The following is a 22,435-nucleotide window of genomic DNA, read 5'->3' as shown; positions in this document are numbered from 1 at the left end:
TGGGAGCTTCAAATACAGATAGAAGTGCCTGAAGTTGACCTGTGTGACTATTCTTCTCCTTCCTCTCTGACCAAACTTTCTATGAGAAGTAGGCCACACAGCAGAGGCCACAGTTTCAAAAGATGAATGCCTAGAGCTACATATATACAGCTATTTTCAGGTGCTTTTAACTGGGTGGCCTGATTTGCAGAAGTTCCGGGTATGCATCACTCCAGCAATGTACATGCTCCGAAACTTCCAGAAAATAAAACCTGACTACCTACATTGGCACTGAATTGTAAAAACGCGGTTTTCTACTCAACAAGAGATCTATGATTTCTTTTAAAACAAACCTACGCAGATTGCTTGGCATCAGAGACTCAGTGTATCAAGAGTATGTGTATCTGGAAAAGAGGTTCCTGCCCAGAAAAATGTGGTATCTCAAAGAAAGAGACATGCAGGTGAGTGTTAAGAGAAGAAAGAGATGCAAAGGGGTGAAATGCTGGGCCCAAAGTCATGCAGCAAGTCAGAACTAGCACCAAGTAGAAAACCCTGATCCACTGCATCATGCTGAGCCTCTCCCCTGGTCACAAAAGATACATGCAGCTATTCAAGGAGTATTTCTAAGACAGACAGACAGAATGTGAGAAGAAGAAACCCAGAGAACACAGAAAGATACTATGATCTGTTCTGTAACATCCCCCAAAATCAGGAGTGCACACAGCAGCAAAAGCATCTTATATAAGTAGTAAGCAATCAAACATAAATGATTTTGATTACATGCTGGGATGAAAACATCACAGCTAAAGGGTTTTATGCTGTTAGACCTGAGGGAATAGTTCCCATATTTCAAAAAAGACTGTTAGGAGAAAGAAATTCGGGAGTTGCAGCTTGGCTCACGCAGGAGTTCTCTCTTCTAGGGGAACTCTGCAGAGACTAGTTTCAGTAGAAATTTCAGATTTGGAGTTAAATTTAAGAATCTAAGAACAAGAAGATTTTTAAATCATGGAAAAAAGCCAGGTGGAAATGGTTAAAGAAATTAACTCCAGGGTCTGCAATATCTGAAGTTCAAACATTATCAAAGAAACCTGTAAGTCACTTGAGACAGCAAAGGAAGCTGAGTGGCAGATGGGAACACCAACTAGGTAGAGCACCGAGTAGCATGTTTACTTCAGTTTTGGTTTAAATTCCTTCAGTGTAGATTATTATTTGTAAGATAGGTAGGGAATTTTAAAAGTTTTTAACCCTAAAACTAAAATTATAATATAAAAAGGTTAGTTAGTGTCTAGTCACTCTATTACCATCTTAAGTGTAATTTTAAGTCAGGTCTTAAATTCTGAGGCTGTAGGGTCACATCTTTTCAACACATCATCAGAGAATTCAGTTATCTTTCGTAAGGTTAAAGCTTAAAAAAGGCTGACACAGCTCCAACTATACAATAGCCTGCTAAAATTGAATTTTCCATTGAATAATGCTCCTAATCTTTCACCAAGCATTACAGAACCTGATCTAGAGCACTTTTATATCAGAAGCAATTCTTCACAGCTAAGTAAACAAAGCAATAACAGCTGCTGAGGGAACTCAACTGCTATACAAAAAAAAAAAAAATCTATTCAGTGATTTATTTCAAGATAGACCTGCCAGCTATGCAAGATGCAAGTTGGGAATGTAACCTTTATTTTTTCAAATCTTTTTTAAAAGACTCCAAAGTGAAGATTTCAGAATGACTAGCTCTTTTAGAGCTTGCACTTAAATTAACAAAGAACAGGAAAAAGAGGAAGTCTGGAAGGCCAGACTCTTGCTTCCAAAACAGAATCCATTAAAATCAATGCTGCAGTATCTCTTAAAGTTTTTGCTTTTTCAGAAGACAGTCCCACTTTCTTCCAAGGGAGATATCACTATCTATACCAAAGAAAATAATCTCTGCAGGCCACCTCCAGCAACTGCTAGCTGCATGCTAGCACCCCATGCTGAAGGTGAACCTTGGAGCAGGTTGCCCAGAGAGGTTGTGCAATCTCCATCTGTGGAAGTATACAAAATCCAACTTGGACGTGGACCTGGGGAACCTCTTCTAGAGGATCCAGCTTTGAGCAGGGAGTGGGACTATGAGTTCTCATGAGGTCCTCTTCCAACCTCAGTGATTCTGCAAATCTGTGAACCTTTTATTTCCGCAAGGCCTGGGTGCTTACAGGGTTAGTCTAGGACATGGAAAGGCCAAGCTCAACCGCATGCTTTCCCTCAGACTACACGTACAACTTTTGCCTAGTTACTAGTTCTCCACCTCAGTTCCTTTAATGGCCACAGACTGGTAACAGAGACAGTGTGCCACAAGTGTCTTTCCAGCCCATTCTCAGGAGTACTTCGCGCTCAGACATTTGACTCAACAAAGAGCTAGCTACAGGACTTTCAGAAAGCCTGATGCTGTCCAGATGGTCAGTTTTAGACACTTCAAATAGGGATTCTCGTTTTCAGGAAGCATGGAGAATTTACTATCAAAAGGGCAGGCAAGGCATGATTAACATGGACTTGCGAAAGAGAATTATACTTAAAATCAAGCTGTTGATAGAACACGGGACCCTGCTGCTGCAGAACACACTCTCCTCAGCAACATCTGCCATTTTCAAAGGTGCCGGCAACACAGACAGAGAAGGATTCAGCACCATACAAACTGGAGTCAGCAGAGCACATGGTCATCCTCCCTTTAACCCAACTGGTACAAATTGTTAGTTATACAGTTCTTGTAAGGTCTACAGGGTTGAAATGAAATGTGAACTTAAGATCATAAAAAAAGACTATACTTCATTTATAGTTACTTTAGAATATAATTCAAATAGAGATAGTGATCACCTGAATCCAAAACTGGTCTGTAAATAAACACTGAATTTTCTTTTGAAAGACTTTCAACAGCAGATTTCTCTGTATTCAACCCTCCAGAGTTTATGGCATTCCTTTGGAAGAGATAATCCCTTGCACTGACCTTAACCCACCACATCATTTTGGTATCCTATGATAAACTGGGCTTTCTAGTTACAGCTAAAGACTACAATATTATTTTCTTGGTAATGACTTGCAGTGCTAATCACTGATGTATTCCTACTTGAGTTTTTTAAGTGCTCATGCCTTGGGATATGCCATGACAGCTGCAAAGTACAAAATACGATTTAGCAGGTGAAAACAAGGAGGGGGGAAAAAACACTGTCTAAAGGAACACAACTTTTTGGTCACTAGGCCAGAACTAGAAGACAGCCAACTACTCAGCTCTCCTGAGACTTCCCCTGCTAAATACCAAGTTGGTTCAAGGTCTCTGTTATGCTATTTCTGATGATGAGACAGAAATAAGTTGGGGGAAGTGGTGCACAGGGGGACACAGGGAAATACGGTCATCTAACACTGCAGCAGCCAGTGAGAACAGGTGAAGCTTTTCCTTACTTCATTCCTCAACTTTATTAACAGCTTCTCTTTAAAGTGTCAGTTTTAACAGAATACAAACCTACTTTTTTTTCTTCCTTAAGCATTTATTCCTTTTTCTCATCAGTTTGACCAGAGGAGGCCAAAATGTCCACAAGACAAACTACTCGCAGAAACTGGATGCTCTCCCAAGCATATTGTTCTCATAGAGATAACAATAATAGTACTGATAGCAATTTAAGGAAAAAACCCAAAATCTACTGAATCTCTCCACTGCTAAACAAAATCCCAATAGTTCCTCAGAACACAGGTTTCCCTCGGCACTTCTCTCCCACTCACAGACAGCATTAAGGACTCCAAAACAAAATCCTTTTAAACTAATTGAACATTTTCTCCTGAAGAGATTGCAAAAGACAAGGGAGAGTGCTGCAAGTTATTAGTCTTATTTTTATATATAGACACAGCCAATGGGGTCAGGCAGGTCAGATGCAAACAGTATGTCTGTAAATCCACAATTATAAAAATACAAATTGATAAGCTTCTTATTGGCCTATCGAGATAGCGATAACACAAACACAACCGTAATTCCAACAACACCCCATTAGAACATAGTTCAGCAATGCAATTTCCCCTAAGCACCGTCATCTAACATATGAAAGTTACTTAGAGCTACCCTAGATTTAAACTCAAAAGCCAATAAATGTTTCAAGAATATGACAGTAACAGAAGTAAAAAGGGAACGAAAGGCTAACTTAACCCAACAGTTACAACGGTTAAAATGAGAGATACTAGAGTTACTCAGGTTGAAAAGGAGTGACTTCTAAACATGGGAATACAACTCAAATGATGCAATTAAAGGCAGCAGTCTCTGTCAGGTAACTAGCAAGCACCAGAAATGCATTTATGTTCCTCCCAGCAATTAACTTGTGCAACAGGATTCCCGTGCTTCTCAAAAACCTTAGCTCTATTTACAATTTAATTTATTTCAGTCCTTTCCAAAACCAATTTTTCTTCTTCCATAAACCTCCCCCAAATTCAGGCCTCAGGATTCTTATGACAAGCTGCTAAGTTTGTACAGTCATTTCCATTTACCAGCACGCACAAAAAGACAATGTTTTCCAGAAGATTTCTGCTGGTGTTCACTGTAGTAAATATGCTCCCCATTAAACCCACATCGTATTTTTAACAAGATGCAAACCTCCTTTGTGTATACGGAAAAAGAAGAGCATGGGATTCCAGAGGGCAATCGTGTGACACAGGAATGCTTCAGTGTTTTTGCTCCCATGGAGAGACAGAATGCAAGGGGCCCAAAACTACTATTGGAAACCTCACATCCAGCCTCCAGAAGCCAGCTGTTTCTTTCTCTAGTCACAATAAAAGTCTTGAGGGACAGCAGGTATTGGCCTACCTTGCATGTATGCCTCTATTTGCCGAATTAGCTCATAAGACTTGGATCGGTCCAGAAGCGTACGAATAGCTGGAAGAGGATCCAGGATAATGGTTTCTGGATGAGCATCAATATACTCCTGCAAAACAAGTACATAGGAGAAAAAACCAAAAAAAAGGCATTAGGTTGGCTGAAGACTGTAGAAAAATTGTGAGACAGGAAGAGAATAGACAATGTTAAAAACCTCAGTGTCCAGCTTCTTTTCAAGGGGACACAAGCAGACACTGGCAATGCCAGAAGTCACCAGTCTGACAGTTCACTGACAAGTGAAACAAACACAAACACGACATCTAACTGTCATGTTTTAGGATGGAAAACAAGTCCTGTGGACTCACCATCAGCAGTGAAACCTGTTCTTCAACCACATCAACTCAGAAGGGAGCCAATGGCAAAGTGCCACAGTAACAGCTGTGAGCAAGGCTGAGAAAAGCAATTAGTAGAAGAAAAATGACACACTGCTATCCTGGGGTCAGCCTTGCATTGAATTACTGTACATGGACATCACAACTATCTGAACTAAGCTCAGAAATACATCTGGGTTCTTTAATGTTGTTATTATTGCTGTCCTCTAGCTGGGCTGAAGGCAGTGTTAAGAGCTGGACGATAGGGGCTGAAATTTTTTTTGGCAGAGCTGAAGAGATTGCTGCTTCACTGTGTCTTCATTGAGTTTTGAAAGCATCTATCTTGTTACTTCTCTAAGTTCATACTCTCCTGACTACAAGAACAAAACAAAGTTAGTGTTTTCATAGATCTTCATCTTGGGAACTCAATTCCCCATTCACTCAGGTCATGACTGCACCACTGCGTTTTGGCTATGAACACAGACACAGCTGCGAGGCACTGCCCTTGCAAACCCAACAAAACTTCCTTCTGTTGCTCAGAACAGACACCGAGTTCCTTCATCGTTGACCCAACCTGGCCCCATAAAGTCAATGGGAGAAACAAGCATCCATCTTACCCTATCCAAAATCAAACAAATATCTCCAAAGCTAGCATCTGCCTTCGTTTGACACAACTTCCCAAAGCCATCTTTATGCTTCCACTCATTTCTTTAAATCCATTCATGCAAATGCATAGTAAATGCTCCTGCAAGTCATGGACTTCCATCAGGTCCTACTTCCCTTAAGTTGGTTACTTCAGAGAACAAAACATACTACAAAAGATACTTCAGAGGAGTATGAGGTGGCCTGAGGAGACACGCTTTGCTAGATACTGAGCTGAAGAGAAAAGAACGACATCATCTGTTCCCAACAAGTGATTTTGCTCTAGACTGACTGGAAATGCAGACTTCCTTGTGCTAATCCTAGCACTGGCTAACTGTTGCTGTCTTCTGACTACATAGTCTGAACTGATGGCTTGCAGAAAAGGGATTATTCTTTTGAGGCAAAGAGGATCCAGCACTGGGGTTTAATGAACCCACTGCATCACCCACAGCACACAAATAGCTTTCCTTGACACGGCATGAGGCACCCTTCAGTGGTAATACATGTACCTGATGTATTCAATCATCCTCACAGAACACAGAAGAGTCAGTTCCCCGAAGACAAGCTCAACCTTGCTACCACTTGGGGAAAATAAGGGACAGAGCCTTTTGCACAGTCAGTCATCAAAACTGTGAGACCCTGCTGTTGTACTCTCGCAGTGCAGGCTGGATAAAAAGCCTCTCTGGCTCCCTGGCACAGAAGTCGAGTTCACTTCAAGTCATTAATACCCAGAACATACACAGAACAGTTTTCCTGAGTCCCCTCCCCCCAGTACTTCCAGAGTCTCAAGCAGAGCAGTCAGCTTTGAAGTACAGAAGAGATTTTACTTTTTTTTTTTTTTAAGAGACACAGAAACTTGTTACCTAATGCATCTTAAACTCCTACGTTTATGCATACGTGCCCTTTTACGCAGCAGCTAAAGGACACCTTGTGGAGTTAGGATTATCCAGTGATGATGGCACTAGCTTAAACTTGCTGATCATGAAACTGCGCTTGAGTATCTCAACATATCTAAAGCAAAACAAGACAGCTCTTTTAGCCCCTCTGTGCCTCAGCTCAAAAGATAGGGAGCTACCACAGTGTGTATCTTCGTGAGCATGCTGAGAGGATGAGCTGCAGACAGCCTGGTGGGGCAGCAGGTAAGCATGCACGGTAACGACTGAACAAGCCACAGCTCCAAAATGTGACCTCAGCAAAGATCTGACAGCAAAGGTCCTGCAGCGTTTCTAATGGATGTACTAGCTCTTCCTTTCACACTGTGCTGACCACCCTTCTGCCTCAACCGGTCTCTGGTTTCACCTGGAAATCAAGCTTTCCATACTTCCACCCTGGCCCAGCCCCTACTCTGAACATACTAATCCTTCGCCTCACGCACACATTCAACCTGCCTGTGGCCTCCATCCCCTTCACTCCCCTCCAAGGAGGGAATGATTTTTCCCTCTCCTAGCTCCTTGTGCACCTTTCCCAAATATTCCTGATGCTCACCTCAGCGCTGAGGACTATCCTCACGTCCTTGGGTTAGGGGGGTTTTACTTGTTATCTTGGCTCACATTAAATACTTTCAGAGGGAGCCTTGCTTTTCTATGCTTTCTCTAAGGAACTTCACAGTGCTTTATAATGATAATAGCTCTAAATCGTATTAAAAGATCATTCAAGCAGTAAGCTTGACACAGCATAACAAAGTTTAACAGGAATGAAGGCATGATCCCAAGGCCATTCTACACCAGGCAACATGTCAACAGAAGTCAACATCTTAGCTGACTTTCCAGTGACTGATTTCTCATCCTGTTGCCTTAAGGAACCTTCAAAAATCTCTCTAAGGCAAACCTGAAAGAACTGATGAAGATGAAGGACATGGGTGCTGTTTTCCAGAAGACATTTAGAGTCTGGAGGACTTTAACAAATTACCGTAAGGTGAAGAACTGCACTTGAGCGTAAGGCAACAGCCCCTTCACACACACACAAGAGCTCTTCTCCATTTACAGGCTTAGGTACTTGGCCAGCCAGAGGGCACAGGAATTATAACTCTTAGAGCTCTGCATCTCTTCTCATGTATTGTGCATTGCTTTGATTTCCATCACAAAAGCACTGACTTTGCACTCAAATCCAGAACCATCAAGTTGCACTAGGATCCCCCCAAAGCAAATCACACAGCCTCCCCTTGGGCATGTATGCTACCAACACTTTACCGGTCTCCCACACCTCACATCCGTACATCACCAGCATACGCAAAAGAAAGAGTTCCAATATCTATGCACAGAAAGCTACTTAAAAGAAGTAAAGAATTTAAGAATCCAAACCGTAACACCAATTCCCCACAAGAGGAAATTACAATAAGAAGAAATCAATTTTGTTCGCTTCACAGGAACAATTATGGTAGCCAATGAGAAACCTTTCATAAGCTTTGGTTCTTTACTAGCAACTGCTGCACACTCAGACATCACGTTTTATTGAATATATAAATGTGAAGATCACTTAACAGATTGACGTTAATGCTGATGTAGCCTAAGTAGCAGCCCTTTTCCCATAGCACAGAATGGCTCCGCTACCAGAAATACAGATCTGGATAAACATGAAAGGTTTATGTCTAAGAATTTGGATAGCAGATGAGCTATTACACACATGAACTCAAAAATGGAGCAGCTACAGAAGGAAAAGAGAAACAATGAAGCCAAGAGATAGTTTTCAGTACAGCACTGTCTTTCAACTTTGAACATTCAAATCTTCTCTGGTCATTCCAACAAAACAACTCTGCGCTCTCCTTTGGTGGATTTACCAAAGACTAGTATCCAACAGCAGACTCAGAAATGCAGGCAACAGTCTGGAGGATATTTAGGCTTCCCAACGATATTTTGAAAGGGCTTTGTCCTTGGGCTGCAGTTCAGCTTGACCCAGACAAGGTCTATCTTTTCCTCTTTCCAATCTTTGACATAATAAAAGCAAACAAGAAAGAACAAAGACTTTTAGCAGATCCTCCTTTGTTTGTATTCCAGGCTTGGCGTTCAGTCATGCTCTGTACCAGCCCTTTTACTGGCAGAAGGCCAGCAATGTAACTTGAAATCAAAGAGAGACTGAGTATTTCATGTTCCCTATTAAATACCTCTGGATATAACCCAGAGATTTTTTAAAAAAAACTTTTCCTGAGAAGCCCATGTATAGATGAGAATAGAGGGTTTTGTGCTTTTATCCAAAAAGGTAGCTCATGATTTATTTATTTATTTAATGTATTTTAACAGAATGTTGATAATAGTATCTACTGCAAATATTACATCATTAGACAATCACAGAGATTCACTGACTCATTGAATTCATTTAATTACTAAGTAATAAAACATCTATAATCTTTCATTTAATACTAAACAAAAGTTCCAGATTAAGGAAAAAAAAAAATTAAACAATAACAGCGTTTGGATTTGTGTTTTTACATGTACAGAAACATGAAGCTGACTGCTTGTAACAACAGACTGCAACAAGGGGAAACATATGTAAAGACAGACACAAGTTTGTCTAAAGGGTTTGCATCAGATTCAGACTTAAAAGTTCCTTTTTTCTGTCTTGGGCTGTGCTGGTCTCTTTCTATGGACACCTCCTTCCAAAAGGGAAGGTGTAGGCAAGCTGGATCTTGAAGTCATCTCAAAATTGTTTTTCTCTAAATTTAAAGGAGGTTCCTGCAGTGGCTGGGAGGGATGAGGCGTATAGCAAAGGGAAGTGGGGACAAATCTCCTCTGTTTTAAATTTCTATTCACTGTACATCTCAAAGCAACTTTCTAAGTATTCAGCTTCCTTGGTTTGCCTTTAGAGGTCCACCACTGCTTCATCTTGCAAATATCTACCCACAGGAAGCTGTCATACCAGTTAGCACTTGAATGCCAAATTTTTAGTTAACTTTGCCTCCTTATGAGGCTCTTCCAATAAATGTAAACCAGTTATTTTTCAAATGGGAAAAACACAGGTACTGGTCTGTGAATTCAGGTGCAAACAGACTATTTCAACTTTGTGTCTCACCCTGTACCCCCAGTAAGATAAAAAAAATTACTAAGCGTTGATGGTTCCTTTAATTTTTCACTTGCCTTTTCTCAGCAGAGCATGCAAAAAGAAATTTGAAATGTGTAAGTATTCTGCAAGTACGAAGTTGAAAACCAGAAACAGAATGGACTAGTATCTTTAGTAAAAAAGCAGCATTAAAAATCTCCTAGGCATAACCTCCCTGAGTATGTACCCAAATCACCTTCTCACAGCTGAGACTTCTGAAGAAAGCAAGCAGTGCAGCAAGAACAATGCCCAAACTCCTTCCCTTCCAAAGTATCTCCCTAGTTTTCTTTCTTCTCAGTCTCAAGTCCTTCTAAGAAAGCTTCTGAATCAAGAATAGAAGAGCCTTTCCTGGACAACTTCAGAGTGGGAGAGTCAATAGTTGGGGGGCGGCGGGACATGACACCTTAAATTTTCATCTACCTTATAGCAGAAGCCTAGGCATAAAACCTGTTTCTGATTATCTTTCTTAAGAAAGCTAATACAAAAAGAACCTCTTCAGAAAAAGCTCTGAAAGACAAATTAATAACCTTACTGATTTTCCATCACTGAGGCCATCATTTTGAATGGAACAGACTAGTGTGAAGCTGCAATGAATGAAGCTACTCAAGCCCCTGTACAGCTACGACTAGCAGCTGACCAGACAGTACTTTGCTCTAATCAGAACATAACAAAGATCTCCCAGTCAATGTCTTACAGAAACTAAAACATACTCACTTTTCAAAGTCATAAACTTTGTCTAGAAGGCACGAACTGGCATAGTTAGGTTCTTTTTCCCACCAAGATGACAGGAACTGGAGCACCAGCAAGTGAAAGGGACCCTTGGGGACTACGCCTCTTCCCACCTGACTTCTCTTCATGTTCCAATGGTCAAGAAGGAACCACCAAGGACTGTAACAATTTTTTTTTTTTTTTTTTTTTTTTTGCCAGGCAACAAATAAACTATGTTCAGTCAGTTCAGCCAAGTGTTACAGTGGGTAGGGAGACTTCTTCATCATCTCTACAAATAATCATCATCCCCAAAATAAGGATCCAAGTGTCCTATGAAGGAAATTGAAAGATTTCTCTACTTTGCACTTCATGCATTACACTAGGTGCTGCATGCAGTCTTCATTTGGGCTTTGGATGAGATCACTAGGCACTCATCACTGATCTTCAACGCAGTGAGACCAGTTTCCACCCACCAATGCTCTCCTGAGAAACTGCAGCCCAGACCACATCCAGCTAGCATGAAGACCTCAGAAAGTTCAGACCTAAAGGTCTTCTGCAGCTAAAAAGCCCACTGGCTACAGGCAATTCTTCCTTGCTGTTTTCAGAGTCTCCTGTAATGGCAATTTACAAAGCAATTGAGAACAGTCATTAAACAGCAAGACTAAAAGGGCATGCTAAGAGACTTCCTAGTCTATGACCATTCTCCCACCAGACCGTACAACGGTTCATCAGAGACTCCAGAGAGCAGGCACACAGACTCATGTAAATGTGAAACCAGTTTCCTCCTCAGCACTTGCAGATGAGATGGTCAAGGCCTCTACAATACAGCTCTGAAAAAAAAGTTATTCTTACAAAGGTCATAAATATAGCCTGGCATATCATTCCTCCTCCTGCGGTCAAGGATCCCTTGCCCCTGCTTCCTGGAAGACTACTTTACGGAGCCAACAGTGCCAGGTGTGATCTTGCTGTTATGTTTACATTCAATAGCAGGAAAATTAGCATGATGAATTTTGCACTGTTTGGTCTGGTTAAGATCATTATAACTTTTTTGGTCAATTAAATGCACAGTAAAGGAACCACACTATTTCCACTTGTGTGCAGGTGCCAGAAATACCACAGTGCTTATGCAACATCACACACACACTAAGTAGCTCTCTTGCAAGGTGGTCACTTCACATTTTCGAAGTTGCTCATTGATTTTAGTTTTAAAAAAAAAAAAACACAAACCAAACCACCCCCCACCCACTTTATACAGATGGAGTCTTACCTTTTATTTTTTCTAGGGAATATATCTCTTCATTTCTAATAGTTTTCAGTATCTTAGAAATAATATAGGACAGATGGAGACAGGCAGTAACTTCCTGCCAGTTTCTGCCCCATATAAAAAATTACCTGAGTATACCCTTTAAACATACTTTGGCATGCAGCTCAATGCTGACTGACCTCTCCACTACTCCACTGGTTCCTGGGTACATGTTTTACTACAAGGACAGTTTCCTGTGTGCCAGTGATGTAGCACAGCTCAGTCACATGTGCAGAACCAGAAGCTCAAGGCCTTGCTTTACTGGGGAGAGGGTATCATTCAGCAGCCTGCTCACAGGGGTCCCTGCCCTCTATCCCACTCACTAGAAAAAGATCCTCTGCCAGTTTGGAAGGCACTGGAAGAGGATTTTTTTTAATCCATGAGCTTTGAAGATACTGAGAGATTATGATTCCATACCCACAGTCAGAAATACATGTAGTCCAGTAGATGGAAATCTACAACCTAGTTCAACTACATGATTGTGGACAAGTCACCCACTGGGCTATGCTAAAGAACACTATCTGTAAAGACAGATCATCAGACATCAGTGTGACTTGTAACTTGCTCTGTTAATCTGATGTCATCATAGCTACTACAATTTCATACCAGAGCTCCACACAGAAACAAACAAACCCTTATGACAACCATTCTGAGCTGACCTAAAGGGCTTCTCATATTAATCTCAAAAGGCAGTTAATACCGTTCCCTTTAATTTACAGCTTGCAAAACAAAAGCATAGAGATGCAAACAGGATGGTCCGTATCACATACTGAAACTATGGAAAAGCATGAGACTGCACTCACATTCCAGGGTCCCCTTCTAATTCTTGAGGCATTACATTGCACTTATTTGCAGGAAGATGGCATCCTCAAAAAGAATAGATATATTAGATAATACGGTGTTTACCGTACAACCAAGAACTAATGACAGGGAGAGAAGAAAGAACATTAAGTTCTCCTCTAACATTCTTGGCTTTTTTATTATTTTCTTTTGTGGTTAAATTTAATATTCCTAAAAATGAAGGCCTTGAAGGCACCAGCCAGCTGGATCTAAGCATTTTGCAAGAATTAAACAAGTTTCTTAGTGTAGCCCTGCAACAGCCTTTCTAGAGTATGCTTGGCTGAAGCTTGCTGTTGTGAACAAAGCAATGCTAAACTGGAATTAGGCAGAATGTTCAAAACCAGACTAAAACCAACATCAACAGGGGTGTGAAATGAAGATGAAAATTTAGAGGAGTTCTCAAAGAATGAGCAGAATTCACCACCATCACACTGTGCATCACTGCACAAAAGACACTAGTATAAGACAAAGGTCTGTATCCACAGGGTGCTTTTCACAGATTTATATCCGTCATAAATAGTTCATTCTGTTAGCTGAACAAGTTCTACTGTATTTACTAATCAAGTAAGGAGACAAGGAACTATTTCTTCTCCATCTGACTGTCTCAATCTTATCCTCACTTCCACATGGTCCTACTGCCTGAGCTCTGGAAGAACATATATGGAGCACGCATTACTGTGGAGAGAGGTATTTACAATTTTCCAGTGCTGTAGAAAGCAGATGCCTGCACTACTTAGTGACGAACAGTCATCTACTATTCAGAGAAATGGTGCCAGAGGGCCAGACCCACAAGTCAAACCTTTTTGTCTCCTCTGTGTGTTTCAATAATACACAGGCAGGAAGAAGAAGAAAAGCTTTGTAACTAGAGCAAAGAGAATATTGACTCTGTTAAGTAAAATATTTTCTGGATTACAAGTTGTAGGACATTAAGCAGAGCAAAGAGAACATCATTTCCCAAGAAAGCAAAATTGTCAAAACTGTAGAATTTGTCTGAGTCTGTTTTCCATCTGACATAAGGACATTCCATAACCTTCTGGTATCTTTTTTTAATGTTGCTTCTCTTTGAAGGAGAAGAAAAGAATATAGCTTTGATCAGAGTTACCCACCAGAAGCAACACCTTTTAAAATGATAGAAGTGTTGTTTTATCATTTTCATTGGCATTCAAACTACTGTGAAGAATTCTCTGGGAAAACAGTTCTCTGTACCACTATGCCCTGTGTATTTCTGACCTTCAATGTAAACTTGAGGGGAAAAAAAATAATTAACAGAACAGGATTCTCAGCACTAGAGGACAGAATCACTCACAGTAACCTTGATGTTACAGAAATAAGCGTTCCAGGATCTGGGAAGACTAGACAGAACTGGCCCAAATTCATTTAGTGGCTTCTGTTACGGAGAGATGCACGTAAAGGACTCTGCAAACACCTGTTCCGCTTTGTGAATAGCACTCATGCACTTGGACCGACATCAGGACAACATCTGGTGGGACACCAGTTCTTACTAACCTTACCAATACAACATAAAACCTATACAAAGGTGCAAGCTTATTTCAGACTAAGAAAACTATTTTTGCTGGGCTATCAGTAGCAGGGCAGCAGTATGCCAGGGAGCTCTTTCCAAACCATGCCAACTGCACAGCAAACAGACTGACTCTGCTGCACCAAGATCACCCTCCTGCTTGAAATGCCGAAGGACTATGAAAGAACCACTTACCTGGAACCTGTGAACCAACTCCAGTGACTGGCTGTCATTCTGGTCTGCTTCAAGGATGACATCTGTCAGTTTATGTATGATCACATCCAAAGGGCCCTGATCTTCAATGGGTTTGGTGAGGTCAAGCTGAAGAAACCAGAGAGAAACCTTTTATTAATACATGGAAGATCTGAGGCTCTTGTCCTTGCCACCACCCAAGGTGTTGCTGCCACACAAAAGGCATTTACTTTACATGCTGCCTTTATTTTGCTATGCTACCCAAATCCCTGAGAATTTACATTTCACTAAATGTCAGAATAAATTACTCATTTATTCCTCAGCAGTGTAGATCTAATTCCATAAAAAAAGCAGCAAAATCAATGGCAAGCATCCTTCATCCAAACACTTCCCTGGGCTTCACCGTGAGACAACATCTCCCTCTTCAGCTCTCTTTCTTGGTACTTAAGACATACATGCAGAAGGAATAGGCCAACAAAGATTATCACAACTAATAAAAGGAATGTCAGCTGTGCCCTTCGCCCTCTGGGATTGCACAAAACAGCACCCAGGACAGTAATACAGGTAACACAAAAGCAAGTGACTCAGGTTCTTCGCGAATTCATCTGTTGCAGAGACGGCTATTAAGCTGATAAGGAGGAACGCAGCTCCCAGAACACTCCCACTAGCAGACTTTGGCAGTTAGCTGGATAGGGGACTAAGGTTTGGGGTGGGGTGTGCAGAAACTCTGCTCCAGACAGCATGGGAAGGCACAAAAGTGGTGGTGATGTGTCACGGGGCTTGGTCCTTGGTACCAAGAAAGGGTTCAAGGAACAGAGGAACCACCTGTATTGGAAAAGGATTAAGTTAGGGATCTCTTGAGGAAATCTTAATGCAAAAAAAGTACTGGACCTGATGGGCTGTACGCAAGGGTACTAAAAGAAGTGGCCAATATCATTGTGAGGGCTTAGATTTATCAGGACATAACTCAAAACTGTAGAGATTCTAACTAAAGCAGGATAAAAAAAATCTACCGTGAGGACAGTCTGGTTGCAGCAGAGTCCCACAGAAGCTGCAGAATTTCTATCCTTCAAGGTTTTCAAGACATGACTGGACAAAGCCCTAAGCAACTTAGTCTGAATTTAATGCTGGATCTGTTTTGATCAAGATGATGTATTACGGACCCCTAAGGTCCCTAACCAAACCATGACCCCATGAAGCTACTTACCAGATTTGAAAATCTGTACAGTCTAAGTACCAGAACTGGTTCATGTCCTAGCCAACACACCAGGCCTCCCACAGCACGAAAGCTGCCACACTATCAAGCACTGCTCTTTGACAAATTGTGAGACCTACCGCATCAGTGGCAACTGAACCTTGCAAATTTCAAAACATGAACATCTTTGAAATGAAAAACAGATGTGTGCTCACTAAACTGAAGTTAACACCTGATTTTACCGTTACATGCATGCTCTTTTCAATTGCTGCTATCCTTTTTATTCAACTCTGACAGAGAAGGGGGTAGAGGGCACAGGAGGGAGAGGAAAGCTGGGCACAAGAGGCTGCTGATGCTCTGTTTCAACAGAAGCTTGGTCTTCACCGTCTCACAAGCTTGAGTTTTGTCCTAATAAAATGTCCCACCTTACAGAAATGGCCCTGCTTTGAATTAAGGAGTGCCTGTGAAGGTAACAATAAGGAAGGATGGCTGGAGTTCAAGCACCAATAGAACTACAACAGCAGAGATACAGCAGCCTTCTAATAACTTGCAATTGCTAATCTAATTGATCCACATAGCCGAACTGCTTTTCTTTTGTAAGCACTCTTTTATCTGGGCTAGGCTTACTTGAGCAGAATAACTTAAGTTACCCATGGCGCAAAAGCAAACTGAAATTTCTTTGCAACAGAAACACCTTTGCTTACCCATTACTATATGCTCCTACTAACAGTTACAGGTTGAGGCTCTAGTACTGTATTTGAAGTAATTACATAGATTTAAATTCAACTGGAAAACATTGTGCAGCTGTCTTCCAAGAAGACCAACAGCGGCACTGTTCACAGGGCAGCAGACTCTATATGCAAAGATTATGCAATGGTAAAGACAAGACAGACTTGATGTGGATGTTCAGTGATGAGTAAGCTGCATCTGGATGAGGCAATCCACAGGTCTGGCTGTCCTGGCACTTGCATTTTTACTGTCACACAAGTAGGGCAGCACAAAGGCTAAGGGCAAGCACAAGCATCTGCAAAATTAAGGCAAAAGGAAGTGAACTGCAGATTGGCTAAGGACATGGAAGGAGATGATCTACTTTTGCAACCGAGTTCCAGAAAAATCATCTACTCTCCTTAAAAGAAATCTCAGATGACCACACTGCTTTTCCTGTGGTTTCTTCATCTGCCTATCACATCTGGAAGGAAACAGCAAAACAAAGTGTCTGTTTAACTAGGTCACAAAGTTCCCAGTTGCCAAGATACAAAAATGTGAATTAATCCATTTTCAGGACTTCCAGCTCGAAAAATAGTGAGAACCAAATAAGTATTTGAGATTGGTTACCCCTCTACATTCTCCCTGCACTTGCAGCTCAATCTGCACAGAAACATTCAGAAAACAAGAAAACAGTCCTCCCTTTCAGCCTTGACCCAAGAATAGAAATAAGCCTTCAAGGCATATCCAGGCATTTTCAGCAGTGTTTTCCAGAAGCATAAGACATTTGGGCAAGATAACATCTTCACAACAATTGTGCCAGCTAAAAGCGACCTGCGTATTTTGAAAATGAAACCAAATGCACCTACTTTGCACATCAGAAAGTATTAAGCAGGGGCCCCCATCACAGTGCTCTGCTTCCCCTTCACCAGGAAAGCTATGCTAGAAATGACAGCACGTAAGGCAGCTCCTCCAGTAGGAAGTTCAATGATCACTTCAAGTGGCTCAATGAGGACAGCAGGTCCATTTCAGCTACACAAACCTTCAAAATTTGATCCAGTATTTTGCGGATTGGAGGATCAAGCCATTTACAAGGATAAGTTCTCTGTGTTCTGGGGCATGCTGCGGAAAGCAAATATTCCTGGGCTGTGTGGAATTTGGAAGCGATCCACCTTCTTTTTATATACTAAGAAGAAAAAAACGTAGAAGAAAAAGAAAAGAAAAATTTGAGGACAAAAAAACCCCACCTTTTCAAATCGTGTATCAGACCCAAGCAGAAATCAGTGAAAGAAGAGTACAAAATTTCTGATGGCCCTATACTGAGACAAACACTGATTCATTGTTTGTCATCAACTGGAATTTGAGCCCTCCTACTTCCCTTCTCTTTCAGCCTCTCTCTCTCCAAACGATCTTTGAATTTTACATGATCACCCAAAGGTTTGTTTTTGCACAGAACTAACACCATAGCAACAGAAGCAAGAGAAAAGATTTATCGATACCAGCCTGAAAAAACAGAGAGATATGGCTATAGTCTTTTCTTCTGTGAGGCAGGCTATAGCCTACCCTGCTTGCCCACTTTCATATTAAAAAAAAAAAAAAGCTACCAAAAAACCAGAACAATCAGGTGTTGCTTTCATGTCATTGTCACTTACCACCAAAACCCAGCAAAGCTCAAGTGAATGACATGGAAGACAGTGTTAAAGCTGTACACAAAGAACGCCAGGTACAAGACACATACACAGCTCGGACAGCTGTACTCTTTGCTGGCTGTAATAACTGGCTGGACAGCTGAGCCCAAGGAGTGGTAGTAAATGGAGTTACATCCAGCTGAAATCAGTCACAAGCGGTGTTCCCCAGGGCCCAGTATGGGGACAGTGCTGGTTAGTATCCTTATCAATGATCTGGGTAAGCAGATCAATTGCACCCTCAGTCAGTTTGCAGATGACACCAAGTTGCCAGAGAGGGGGAGTGTTGGTCTGCTGGAGGGCAGGACGGCTCTGCAGAGGGATCTGGACAGGCTGGACCCATGGGACAAGGCCAGTTGTATGAGGTTCCACAGGGCTCCATGACGGGTCCTGCACATGGGTCACACCAGCCCCACACAGTGCTGCAGGCTGGGGGCAGAGTGGCTGGAGAGCTGCTGGTGGGAAAGGGCCTGGGGTGCTGGAAGACAGCCAGATGAACATGAGCCAACAGTGTGCCCAGGTGGCCAAGGCAGCCAAGAGCATCCTGGCTTGTATCAGACACAGTGTGGCCAGCAGGACTAGGACAGGGATCAAATCCTGTGTCCAGGTTTGGCCCCTCACTGCAGGAGGATGCAGAGGTGCTGGAGCGTGTCCAGGGAAGGGCAATGAGGCTGGTGAAGGGTCTGGAGCACAAGTCCCATGAGGAGCAGCTGAGGGAACTGGGGTTGTTTAGCCTGGAGAAAAGGAGACTCAGGGGAGACCTTATCGCTTCTCTACAGCTCCCTGCAAGGAGGTTGCAGTGAGGTGGGTGTTGGTGTCTTCTCCCACATAACAAGTGACAGGTCCAAGAGGAAACGGCCCCAAGTTGCAGCAAGAGAAGTTTAGATTGGCTATTAGGAAAAAATTCTTCACCAAAAGGGTTGTCAAGCATTGGAAGAAGTTGCCCACGCTTGAGTCACCACATGTGGTTTAGCGGCAGATTTGGCAGTGCTAGGTTAATGGTTGGACTCTACAATCTTAAAGGTCTTTTCCAACCTAAACGATTCTGTGATTTGATATGCCTTTCCAGGTCTTACAAATCCATATATGGCAGAAAACAACTGCTAGATAAATGGTTTTATCATAGCTGGCTGTAGCTAGCCTGCTCACCTTCTAACAGAAATACTATCTGGGAGTTAAAAAAAATGCTCTGCGCTTAGATACATCATAGTTCCCCCCTACAGACTTCCCAGAGCATCCACTGGAGAGCAAGTTACAGGCATACAGAGCTCCATCTCTGCCCTCCTCTCCCCTTCCCAATTCCTCTGTCCTCCAGAAACACACAGCCTGCACTGTCTATTACCCAAATCATTACAAAGGAGAGCAAAAAAAGTTTATTTCCATTAAGCATAATTTGTTTAAAGTTCTGGGGTTGTTTTTGTACAGAACACTGGCAATCCATCTATATTGCAGGGACAGAGCATGAGCCTGGCAGAGTGCCACAGCTCTCCACTGGTCCCAACTGCAATCCCACACGCACACATTTCTGGAAGCAGTGTTTAAAAATAAAACTACGTCCAAGTGAAAAAAAAACCCTGGATTCGTTCACTCAGAAAAAAACCCGAACAACTGCTAATGCTGGGTTTAGCAAAAAGATATATAATTTATCTAAATGATTAAAAAGAGTTTTGTATTCTTGTTTTATTCAGTGTTTCCAGTCCATGCTATAATCAACTGTATTTCAGAATCTGGCTGAGCAGGATTTGTGTTGTGTTGTTTTTTTTTTTTTAAAAAAAAGCTCTTCTTCAGACATAGTTTTCGGATTATCATACACATGAAATGAAGTCTTAATACCAACCTGTTCTGTTCTCTGAACTAAAGACAGATCTGCCCACAGCAATATCCCTAAGGAATTTATAACACAGATTCCCATTTCTTTTTATCCTCACTTTTCTCTTAGAATATTTTCATTTTAAAAAAATATTACATCTATTGTTTAAGCATTTTCCTCACAGTCTCCAATAGACTAACAAACTCCACTCGCCAGGATGCTGCACTAAGTTCTTGCTACATTTCAGATTTTACTTGATGCGCTGCTTTGGAGCAACAGAAGAATAGGGGTGCATGTCCCTCCACAGCAGCCGGTCTTGCTGCAGGTGGAAAAAGCTCAAAATTTCACCTGAAGGAGGTAAATGAAGATAAGGACAAAATCATCTGAGATGACAGGTTTGTTCTGAGCCTTCTCACTACGCAGAAACCACCAAATCATCAGATATTATCTCAAGTGTTAGAAAGCTTAATAAAATACCAGAAAAGAAAAAGAATCCGTCCAGTCTTCTGGTAGGGACCTGTCAATGGTCTGCTATACATTTCAGAAATCACAGTCCAAAAGTCCCTTTGCAGTAATTTAACTATTCTCCTCCCTGTGAACTGGACATACAGCACCAGCCTGACCGACCTCTCCGCTCCCTGACTCCTGAGGCTGTATGTGGAATTTTCTACACAAATCTACTGTATCCTGTTATCCAGATACCCAGTCATGGCTGCACTGACCCCAAAACACGTGGGGTTTACTTCAACCTTAACTCACCTTCTTAAACTGCACTGCACATAGACCTTTAGGTTTTTAGTCATTGTTTTCCTCTCCTGGAGCTATTTTCTGTCCTTTACCTTCCTCACAACATTTATATCAAAAGGCTTGTAAAACAAAGCTTTTCAGATTCTCCCCTTCTTTCCCCAACCCCAGTGTTTACCTTCACTGTGCATCAATGCTGAGCAAGTCATCATGAAAAAAAGCCATGAGCTCTGGGTTGGAAAGCCAAGTCTTCAAGAAACTAAACCTTGACAGCTGATAAATCGGTAGACACTGTTCTCTCCCCAAAAAAAGCTCAGAGATGAAAGCCTTTAAATGTATCTTAAGTGCTCTGGAGAGGGAAGGAACGCAGCAAAAATCCATGTTGTCCAGTTCACGGATCCACTTTATTGTAAAAAGTAAACAAAAATACACAGGATAGTCTAATTACAGGAGAGAAAGCGCTTTTATTTGAAAGAAAATGGGGAAGTGTCCTGAAAGAAATCAGGTAAACAGTTGCACATGTCCATCCACATGTGTGAGACCTACTTGTGTGGAAGCAACGGAACAGAACGGCGCAGAAGCCTGCCTGCTCTTTGGACAAACCAGGGGCAATCCACAGGACCAAACAAGACCAGCATGTCCTCCTTTCCCAAACTAAATCCTGCGGGAGCAGTCCAGTCCTGTCCCTCCACCAGGACTACACTCCCACAAACCCCACGGTCAGGTCTATGCAAGTGCAAAACCAACACAAATGCCTGCCTGCCAGCCAAAGCCCGTGGAAGGTGACAGGATGTATCCATACACATTTTCTCATGAGGAAAGACATTATGTTACCTGGTATTTTCATCGATATACAGGCTCTCCATAGCTCCCAAAACATTCACATATTCAAACTAAACATTTACTTATTTAAGAGAGTTCCTCCTCATCTCTCTGACCAAGGAAGAAAGTGATCCAGGCTGTCGCCATGCACAGCTAGTGCAAGTATTCAGCACTTGCTGCTGCTAATGTGACCAGGGGATGCTGAGGGAGAACACAAGCCCCCCAGGTAACAGAAACACCACCTCTGCCCCACTGCAAAGGGCAAACATGGACTTGACCCTCAAAAGCTGTAATGAAAGAACAACAAGTTCACCAAGAGGCCTTATTTTCTCTCTCCACGCTCCCCCTCCCTAGCACCGAATTAACTTGCACGTCCTGTAGCAGTGGCAGCAATCTGGGAACGGAAATCCGCTGTGGTGAGGAAAACCCCCCCTCTCAGCTCTTCTGGTCTCCCCGCACACTGACAAGAGGAGAGGGCATCGCAGCATCGGTGACAGCCACCACATCGGAGAGGAACTCTTTCCCGAGCAGGAAGGAAACATAGCTTGAAAATACCTTACCTTTTTGCTAAGTCTTCTCTGAACTAAGGAAATTAAAAGACCAACCACAGAGCTCACCTTTCTACCACTGCAGGATGCTAACTCTGCGGGTTATCTTTTGTTGTTCTGCCCAGCTTAGTTTAAGAGAAACACCAAAGGAGAAGGAAAGCGAGTCCCACACTAGAACACATCGTTCAGAATCTCACATGCTAGTGACATCCCAAGCAGTGAGACATGCCTAAAGGTGAGGAGCAGGACAACATAAGCTATGAAGCCCTGCTGGGTTCCCATTTTCTCAGATACCTTTATTTTAACACCAGAAGAGAACATTCTGGGCTTAGCAGATGGTTTCTTTGCATTTTCTTGCACTGGTGCCAGAGCAGATTACTTTGCATTCTGCTTGGCACAAGCTGCCAGAAAGTACGTGTGAGCGCACTGCACATTTTCAGGAGTCACATGCTGCTGCTCCCCTGGAAGCTAGGTATGATCTCTGAAATGTCTGGGAAGTTCTCACTTCTAGCTGT

General features: G+C 42.1%; 1 protein-coding gene across 2 annotated transcripts in view; it reads right to left on the bottom strand.

The window, feature by feature from the left end:
• ITPK1 (inositol-tetrakisphosphate 1-kinase) overlaps positions 1 to 22,435 on the bottom strand; it is a 144,796-nt gene that overhangs the window by 54,354 nt on the left and 68,007 nt on the right. For both annotated transcript variants that reach the window (XM_040600805.1, XM_040600804.1), the window contains exons 4-5: positions 14,415 to 14,540; positions 4,796 to 4,913 (exon numbers count right to left, since the gene is read on the bottom strand). In XM_040600805.1, coding sequence (XP_040456739.1) covers positions 4,796 to 4,913; positions 14,415 to 14,540 — 244 coding nt within the window. The remainder of the gene's footprint in view (positions 1 to 4,795; positions 4,914 to 14,414; positions 14,541 to 22,435) is intronic.

This window comes from Falco naumanni, chromosome 7, assembly GCF_017639655.2.
Source record: "Falco naumanni isolate bFalNau1 chromosome 7, bFalNau1.pat, whole genome shotgun sequence".
NCBI classification, from domain to species: Eukaryota; Metazoa; Chordata; class Aves; order Falconiformes; family Falconidae; genus Falco; species Falco naumanni.
Note: the sequence above shows the minus strand (reverse complement) of the source record. Positions and strands in the feature narration are given on the sequence as shown.